The sequence below is a fragment of the Myotis brandtii genome, unplaced genomic scaffold (genome assembly GCF_000412655.1).
Source record: "Myotis brandtii unplaced genomic scaffold, ASM41265v1 scaffold122, whole genome shotgun sequence".
Lineage (NCBI taxonomy): Eukaryota > Metazoa > Chordata > Mammalia > Chiroptera > Vespertilionidae > Myotis > Myotis brandtii.
In genome coordinates, this window is record NW_005354255.1 from 2,179,542 (window position 1) to 2,188,792 (window position 9,251).

General features: G+C 56.0%; 1 protein-coding gene across 1 annotated transcript in view; it reads left to right on the forward strand.

Moving 5' to 3' along the window:
- AP3D1 (adaptor-related protein complex 3, delta 1 subunit) overlaps positions 1-9,251 on the forward strand; it is a 36,255-nt gene that overhangs the window by 18,718 nt on the left and 8,286 nt on the right. Inside the window, exons 15-29 of the mRNA XM_005858867.2 lie at positions 438-669; positions 1,117-1,262; positions 1,642-1,783; positions 2,536-2,607; positions 3,329-3,404; positions 3,674-3,870; positions 4,322-4,395; positions 4,650-4,824; positions 5,138-5,203; positions 5,870-5,983; positions 6,970-7,113; positions 7,419-7,466; positions 7,871-8,060; positions 8,240-8,328; positions 8,629-8,714. Of these exons, the coding sequence (XP_005858929.1) occupies positions 438-669; positions 1,117-1,262; positions 1,642-1,783; positions 2,536-2,607; positions 3,329-3,404; positions 3,674-3,870; positions 4,322-4,395; positions 4,650-4,824; positions 5,138-5,203; positions 5,870-5,983; positions 6,970-7,113; positions 7,419-7,466; positions 7,871-8,060; positions 8,240-8,328; positions 8,629-8,714 (1,851 nt within the window). The remainder of the gene's footprint in view (positions 1-437; positions 670-1,116; positions 1,263-1,641; positions 1,784-2,535; positions 2,608-3,328; positions 3,405-3,673; positions 3,871-4,321; positions 4,396-4,649; positions 4,825-5,137; positions 5,204-5,869; positions 5,984-6,969; positions 7,114-7,418; positions 7,467-7,870; positions 8,061-8,239; positions 8,329-8,628; positions 8,715-9,251) is intronic.

Consider the following 9,251-nt stretch of genomic DNA (forward strand, 5'->3'; position numbering starts at 1 on the left):
GATGAGGGAACGTGTTTGGCAGACCCGTCCTCTCCCTGGCATCTGCCACACCAAAGCCTAGTCTGCAAACCTGGTTTCCCCATCACAGAGCTCCACCTCTGCACTGGCTGCATCCCTGCTGCTTTCTCATTAGGGAAAAGTCTCTGTAAGCTTTGTGACCATCCTCACGTGCATGGGGTTTTTTTCTCAGGTTTTCTTCCTGTACTTGTCCATTTCAGGTTGTCCATCACCACATTCTTGCTGGTGAATGGTGTCCTTCGCTTTTTTCTCTTAACTCTTTCCTTTTTTAGCTACTCTGTGATTGCCACATTGTTGCCATGGTTTCTTCACTTAAATCCCCTCCCTCAACCCCTGATGCTGGGTGGGGTTGGGAGCAGCCCCTCCTTTAGCAGAGAGCATGACCCCCCTTCTCTACTCACCCTCTCCCTTGCCATCAGGCACCTGCAGGAGCCCCACCAGACCCTGGAGGCCATGCTGCAGCCCAAGGTCACCACTTTGCCAGGCCACATCCAGGCCGTGTATGTGCAGAATGTGGTGAAGCTGTACGCGTCCATCCTGCAGCAGAAGGAGCGGGACTCAGATGCCGAGGCAGCCCAGGAGCTCACACAGCTCATGGTGGAGCGGCTGCCCCAGTTTGTGCAGAGTGCAGACCTGGAGGTCCAAGAACGGGTACGTGCTAGTAGGCAGCACCTCTGAGGGGGCACAGGTGGAGCCCATCGAGAGTTATGGCGAATGTGTGGACAAATAGGATCTGATTTAAGGGTGTGTGGTCGGCAGACTCAGGATCAGGGGGTTGTATTCTTGAACCCTAAGTTAGAGCTCCACAGTGCTGCTGGCTGGCTGGGCATGGCCCCTTCTACACATCTTGCTTGTGGGCCTGGTTTTGTTCCACACTTACCTCTGCTGAAGGAGTGGGAGCCAGGACTGCTTGCTCCACAGCCAAAGACTTCTTGTGGAGCCTTACAGGTGTCCTCGGCAGGGCTCCAGACAAAGCAGCTGAGTGTCCCTCCGCGGGCTGGGTTCCTGCATGGTCTGAGTGATGCCTGTGATTGTCAGGTGGCTTTCAGAGCCCTGTGCTCCTTGACTCATCCATAGCTCCTCCATGGCCCCCCACAGGCATCCTGCATCTTGCAGCTGGTCAAGCACATCCAGAAGCTTCAGGCCAAGGATGTGCCAGTGGCAGAAGAAGTGAGCGCCCTCTTTGCCGGGGAGCTGAACCCAGTGGCTCCCAAGGCCCAGAAGAAGGTTCCGGTCCCCGAAGGGTGAGCCGTGTGGCTCATAAGAGGAAATGGAGTTGGGGGCAGGGTTTGTGGCCCCAAGAGGGGCGGTGGGAGCAGCACTGCACCCTGGACCTGAGTCTAAGCAGGAGAAAGGGCCTCCTGTACCCAAGGCTCCCATAGGCTGGACCCCCATCACGTAGGCCATGCCAGAGTTCACCAGTTCTTGTGGGGCCCTGCTGTCTCCATCCTTGGTGCCACTCCCAGGAAGTGGGTCTGCTGGCAACTCTTTGCCACAAACCTCAGGGGTGGTGTGAGCCTACATGGGGACTCCAGAATATGGGGAGGGCAATGAGGTGTAGCACAGGCTCCAGGGTCAGGCACACAGGCGGGAGCTGCTGTGTGACCTCGCTGTGCCTTGCAGCCTGGACCTGGATGCCTGGATCAATGAGCCGCTCTCAGATAGTGAGTCTGAGGATGAGATGCCCAAGGCTATCTTCCATGATGAGGAGCAGCGGCATGCCAAGCAGCAGCCACCCAAGGCCGATGAGGAGGAGCTGGCCCGGGTGAGTGCCATCGCTCTGGGCAGTTGGCCCGCTCAGAGCAGGCTCTGAACCCCGAGCTCGTGGCAGACGTGCGTGGTCCTGCTGGATCTAGGCTGTGTCCCACTGTCCTCCACAGAGCGCTGAGTCAACCCTTGCCGCCAGAGTTGAGTTTTGGTGCAGTGAGGAGAGACTTCCTTTGACCCTAGAGAGACCCATGGGGGCCTGACCTGGTGCCCAAGGCCTTGTAGGTGCACTCAGCACTCTTCTGTCAGCTCCATAGCCTCCCGGGTACAGGACTTCATAACAACAGCCCAAGAAAGTACAGAGATGCTGTGTTTCCCTGTTTCCCCACCCCACCATACCTGGCTCCTCTCTTTCTGAAATTAGAGACACTATCCCTCACCTCAGGAACCCCTCCAGCCCCCCACTTATGAACTGTCCTGGGCCTCCCAGGCTGAGCCTTTGGGCAGTGTGACCTGGCTCCCATCTCGGCTGTGCCCTGGAGTTGAGGGGGTCTCCCCACTTGAGATCTCGTCCTTGCACTGGAGATGGTAGTTACCCCCTCCTGGGGTTATTGCCACCTGCTGCCTATCCCCACACCTGCTACTTCCCACTGCTGACCTCAATATCCCTGTCGGTCAAAGGCCCATAGTGAAAGTACTGGAGAACCCTGGCCCCCACCCGGGAGCTGCAGCATGGAGGTGGCCCACAGCTGGAAAGGAACAAGGGCTTATGCTCCACATGTTCACTGACCTTGAATCTTATCCCCACAGCGTCGAGAAGCCCGGAAACAGGAGCAGGCCAACAACCCCTTCTATATCAAAAGTTCCCCGTCCCCCCAAAAGGTGAGGCCTGCCTGAAACATCCTCCAGGGACATACACCGGCCCTGCGGGGGCCCTTGTTGGGGAGACCAGGGGCCACCATCAGGGCAGTGATGGGCTGTCTTTATAGATCGACATGGCAGGACTGAGGAGGTTTCCAGACCCTGGGGCCTGGGAAACAGGCAGTCCCATACATGGTGCTCAAGTTCAGGCTACTCTTACCAACAGGCAGAAAGGCTGCAGAGGTGGCGCCTCTCAGCATGTGGGGACTGCACATGGGATGTTCTGCCTGGCAAGAACATTCTACATATTGGTCCGGGGTGGCACCAGCTGCTTTCATTGGTACCCTTCACCCAGTGGATTCCCAATGGAGGGCACATTGGGCTCTGCACAGGAGATGTGGCTCTGTGTAGTGGACTCAGGTGCTTCCCTTCTTGGGCTTGCTGGGTCTCTGCTTGGTGACTCTGCTTGGCCTCCTGAGGGACCCACAGACCCTTCCCCACCTGTGGTGCGAGAGGGTACCTGTGTTGTCTGCCTAACTTGGAAAAAAGCGATTCAGAGGGAGAAGGTTAATGGAAGTTTTGTGTCTCAATCTATACTTGTTCATGCTGTAGACAGTCTCCCAGGAGGACCCCTTGCTTCCCCATGTTGTCGTCACTAGCACCCCTCTCATTGGGCAGTTAACCCCTCCTCGGGTGTCACCATTCATCCTGCCCAATAATGTTTTGCTGTTTGCCTCTGCAGCGTTACCAGGATGCACCGGGCGTGGAGCACATACCCGTAGTGCAGATCGACCTCTCAGTGCCCCTGAAGGTGCCAGGCAAGTGTCTGACTAGTTTAGGGAATGTAGGTGGCATAGGGACAGGGAGCTCTCTGATGGCAAGGGTGGCAGGAGACCCTGAGCGCAGTTCCTGACTGGCATTCAGAAAGCTTCCACCCGAGTCTAGTGGCTCGAGGGGCATTGCCTGCATGTCCCATCACCCTCTAGTGCAGGCAGGGTGCAGGGTGCGTCTCCTGAGTCCCAGGCTGCTCATATAGGGCTCTGGGGCCGGAGTTGGATGGGGTTGAGGCCCATGTTCATGCCTACAGGGCTGTCCACATCAGAGCAGTACGTGAAGCTGGAGGAGGAGAGGCGGCACCGGCAGCGGCTTGAGAAGGACAGGCGGAAGAAAAAGAGGAAGGAGAAGAAGGGCAAGGCGCGACGCCATAGCTCGCTGCACACAGAGAGTGACGAGGACATTGCCCCGGCTCAGCAGGTGGACATCATCACTGAGGAGATGCCCGAGGTCAGCCTTTTAGCCTGACACAGGCTTCTTCCTGCCTCCATGTGACCCAGCTGGTCAGAGAGCTACACTCGTGTGCTGCCTCATTGTCACTATCTCTGTGCCCTAGGAAGGCCGAAGCCAGTGCTGTTCTCTGCCCAAGCCTAAAGGCCAGGGAGTGTTGGGCTATGAGTGGACGTGTGTGTGTGTGTGTGTGTGTGTGTGTGTCAGCTATGAGTGGACGTGTGTGTGTGTGTGTGGTCTCTTCTCCCTCCCCCATCCTGCACTTCCACTCTGTTTCCTGTAGCCTGGAGGTACTGGCCCATTCCAACCTTTTGGGCCGATCAGATACTCATGTCTGTGGACCTGGGCGTTTGTTTCCAAGAAGGGGGGGTCGGGGGGGAGACTCCTGATAGGTTCAAGTTCAGGGTCCAATGGGCTGGGTGAACACCACCAAATCTCTTTCTTCCCTTAGAATGCTCTGCCCAGTGATGAGGATGACAAAGACCCTAATGATCCCTACAGAGCCCTGGACATTGACTTGGATAAGTGAGTGTGGGGCTGGGCCTGGGTAGCGGCCCTGCAGGGCTGGACTCAGGCCTAGGCTTTCCTGATGTTTCTCTGCCCTTGCCATCCCCCTCCACCCTTTACATTTTTATACAACGAGTGTGGACAGAAGGGGTGGCAAAGGGTTCATCCTCCTCCAGACCTCGTCACAGGCCACACGCATGCCTGGTGGCAGAGATCAAGTGCAGGAGGACAAGCCCGGCTTTTCCTGTGACCTGCCCCTACCCCACCCCCAGGCCCTTAGCCGACAGCGAGAAACTGCCCGTCCAGAAACATAGAAATGCCGAGACCTCCAAGTCCCCTGAGAAAGAGGACATACCTGTTATAGAAAAGAAAAGCAAGAAGCCCAAGAAGAAAGAGAAGAAGCACAAAGAGAAAGACCGGGAAAAAAGGAAGGAGAAGGAGCGGAAGGTGAGGCCTGCCTGACTGCCTGCGGATCTCATTGTCCTTCCTCCCCGCCCCCTCCGGTGCAGGCGGGCAGCCGTATGGGGGACAGCAGGCACCCCAGCCATTGGTGGCACTGAGACTTGTCACAGCCTGTTGTGATCAGGGGAAGGTGAACCGTTGTCAGCCTCCCTCAGGGGAATATCCAGATATTTTTTGTTTGCATGCATTTTATCCATGTGGCCCTGTGCCTGGTGGGGGCTGCCTTGCAGGTTCCACGCAGGCTTTCTTGGGGCTTGTCCTGCACTTTGGCCACAGGCCCATCTTTCTGTGGTTTCAGAGCGAGGACTTAGATTTCTGGCTGTCCACCACACCACCGCCTGCCGCTGCCCCAGCCGCATCCATGGTAAGACCCTGACGGGTGCACTGTGCTAACCCCACAAGGTCCTCAGCTGGATGGGTGCATTTCATGGCCTTGGCAGAGCTGCCTGTCTAAGGAGTGCAGGGACATGCTCTCTGCGTACTCCCCACATAAGCCCTTCCCCTCCATCACCCATCGGGACCTTCCTGGCTGTCCAGGCCCCTGATGGACTCTCACACAGGCCAGATTTGGGCAGCTTTCATGCCTCGTGCCTTACCAAGGCAGTGGCTGTAGCAATGTGGCAGTGGTTGGGCGACTGGCCCTCAATACAGAGCCTGCCACTGCCCCAGCCCCATCCACAGTGCCCCCCGTCTGGCAGCAGCCTTGAGCAGTCTCTTTATGAAAGTAGACGGTGCTCTGTGGCTCTGGGGTCTTATGCAGTGACCCCAGTCAGTGCCATATGGTCTCAGACCAGGCTTCCTCTCCCATCTGTCAGCCGCCTGCACTTCTTGATGGCCACACACCTGCATGCTGACAAAACATCTGGCACCCAAGAGGAGGCCGCCCGGGCAGAGGAGGCCCAGGGTGTGTCCCAGTATGAGGGTAGGCCAGGGCACAGGGGTAGAGGATACCCTGTTTTGGGTCCTGGCTACCCTCTCCCTCCTCCACCCCCCACCCACCCCTGAGCCTCCACTACCATGTTCCCTGCAGGGAGAGCCAACGGTGAGCACAGTCATCACTGCTCCTGAGGAAGAGCGTGAGGAACCCAAAAGACAGGAGCAAGATGAGGAGGAGGAGGAGGAAGAGGAGCGAGACTCTGAGAAGGTGAGGATTCCCACCTGGTCGTTGTCACGGGGGTGGGCCATGCACCTACACTGAGGGCTGGTGGGGGAGAGACCAGGTTCAGGGGTGGAGGATGGTTACCTATTGCCCAAATCCCTCCAGTGGGGGCCATTGACCTGATGGTGGTCTCCTGTCACTGTGTTTATGGGGTTCTGGTTTTTATGGTAGCTTTATTAAGTTGTAACTCATACTACAAAGCTCGCCCTTTAAAGTGAACAGTTCACTGTACTGGTTGGTGGTGCATTCTAAAAGTTGTGTAACCATCTGCCTAATTCCTGAACATTTCATCATCTTCTCTTCCCCAAAAAAAACCTGTCCCCCCCATCAGTAGTCATCACCCCGGGAAGGCTGACCCCCCGCCTAGCCCGACAACCACCAATCTACTTCCTGTCTCTGGTTTTGCCTGTTTTGGACATAAATGGGATCACACACTGTGACCCTTGTGTCTGGTTCCTCTCACTGAGCATTGTGCTTTCAAACTCCATCCACATGTGTCAGTGCTTCACTCCTTTTCATGGCTGAGTAATATTCCAGTGCAGATGGACTACATTGTGCTTATCCTTTCATCTACTGAAGTACTTTTGGATTGTTTTCACTTCTTGGCTGTTGTGAATCCTGCTGCTGTGAACACGTGGGCAGGTTTCTGTGTGGACATAGGTTTTCAATTCTTGGGTGTGTTCTGAGGAGTTTCCTATTTGCTGGGCCATCAAATGAATTCTTGCTCTTTTCCCCTGTATGTTTTTGCTCCAAATCGGCAGCAACTGTCCGGCAGTGAGTTCCCAGGTTCTTATCTCAGCTGTACTGAGCTTCGTCCATTCCCCGTGGACCCGGGGGAGTTTTTGGCCCATCCACCCTGACATCTGACCCTTACCTGGGTGCATTTGGTCTCTGTCTTCAGCCAGGGTACATGAGGGGAGGGCATCGCCATAAAAGTTTGGGGTTGACCCTGACCTTTGCTCTGGCTTCAGAAACCTTCCAAGCATAAGAAGAAGAAGCATAAGAAGGAAAAGGAGGAGAGACCCAAAGACAAGAAGAAATCCAAGAAGAAGCCTCCTGCAAATGATGGGGTGGCAGAACCCGTGGAGAACGGCGCACTCAGTGAGCCTCTTCCGGTGAGGGGTACTTTACTTGCCTCTGAGGAGCCAGCTGTGGCAGGCTGTCGGGCCTTAGGCGGTGGGCTGGTGGTCCCTAGGGTCTGACTGGACATTGGAGGGCAGGGTTCGTCTCTCTCACCATGCTGGTATCGGAATCCTCTGGGCGTAAACTTGTGTTGTCTGTGGGGGTGCTCCTTGCCCCCCAGATCTCAGAATCCTAGTATTTCAACCCAGAGCACTTGACAGCTCCTGCCGACTTTGTTTTGTGAGGGCACGCTAAGGCTCTGGTGAACCAAAGCTGAATCGTTTTCCTTTGTTCCCAGCCCATGTCCAGCTACTCCCTCCTGGCTGAGAATTCCTACGTTAAAATGGTGAGCAATGCAGGCATTTCAGAGGTGCTGGTGGGTGGCTTGGGGTCCCTTTGTTTGGGAGGGGGAGGTGGCTGCACCATGGGGGCATGAGTGGCTCCAACTGTGCATCCCCCTTGGCAGCCTCTCCATGGAAAGAACCCCACGTCACATGTGTGACAGCAAGGCCTGCTCACCATGGGCGAGGTCAGGGGCAGATGGGATGGCAGACTGTTTTCGAAGGACAGGAATAGCCAAAATACTGCAGACAAAACGGAGATGAGGTTTTCAGTGAGGACTGGGAAGCATTCCTTCACACTCTTCTGAGCTTATAGAATGGGTGTTGCATTCCCATGGGCCCCTGTGCTGGCCCAGAATGGGTCCCATGGGCTCCCACCACAACCATTCAGCCCAGCGTTGCTTTGCAGACATACGACATTCAGGGCAGCCTACAGAAGGACAGCCAGGTCACCGTGTTCATTGTACTGGAAAACCAGAGCAGCAGCTTCCTGAAGAGCATGGAGCTCAACGTGCTGGACTCACTCAACACCAAACTGGCCCGGCCAGAGGGCTCCTCTGTCCATGACGGCGTCCCCGTGCCTTTCCAGCTGCCTCCAGGTGAGCAGTGGCTGATGCCCAGGGCTCAGTGGAGGCCAGGCATTCTCTCAGGCTTGAGCTCGTTCTTATCACACCTCCTTCCTTCGGTCCTAGGGATGCCCACTCACCTGCTTCCGGGGGGCTGGCTTCGTGCAGCTTCTCAGGCCAGCCTGCTTCTCTCTCCCTTCCCCCCTCACCAGGCATCTCCAACGAAGCTCAGTTTGTGTTCACCATTCAGAGTATCATCATGGCCCAGAAACTCAAGGGAACCCTGTCATTTATTGCTAAGGTATGCGGGGCCTGAGGTAGTGGAACGGCCTGCATTAACCCCCACACCACTGCAAGCACACCCAGAACCCAGGGCTGGGTGTCCAGAGAGCAAGTGAGGCCCTGCATGGGAGCCACTCCCAGATCACCTGGATGCATCTGAGCTCGAAGACCCTGCCCTTTTCCCTAGTCATCCTGTTTCCAAGCTCAAGGCCTGGCCCCCACTGCCCACTCACCCTGCTCTGGAGCTTTCAGGCATAGTCCCCGCACCCCACTCACCCAGCCCCTCCTCCCTACTCACCCTGCACCACTGCTCCCACAGAACGACGAGGGCTCTACCCACGAGAAGCTGGACTTCAAGTTGCACTTCAGCTGCACCTCATACTTGATCACGACTCCGTGCTACAGGTGCATGAGCCCACCTGCCTTCCCTTCCCACCTTCACCCCGAGTCCCATGGGGCAGCCAGAGTGGGTCCCACCCCACTTTACTGTTGTGTGAGGCTCTCTTTGTGCAGTTACCTCACAAAGTCCTCTGACCTAAGGTGTGAAAAGGCAGTAGGGTTGGATGACCAGCTTGTAGGTAGTGTAGAAAGTCCGGCTCCTCTGCCATGTCAGCAGCTCAGGCCACATAACAAACACCATAGGCTAAGCAGCTCAAACAGCAAACATTAGTTCTCTCTCACAGCCTTGGAGGTTGGAAGCCCAGATCAAGGTGTTGGCAGGTTGATTTCTCCTGAGACCTCTGTCTTTGGCATGTAGACTCCAACTTGTGTCCTCACATGGTTGTCCCTCTGTCCCGATCTTTTACAAGGACCCAGTTATGTTGGATGAGGGCAGTGACCTCATTTTACCTTAATCACTCCTTTAAAGACCCCCATCTCCCAATATAGTCACATTCTGAGGTCCTGGAGTTCGGGGCTTCAACATAGGAATTGGGCAGGGGG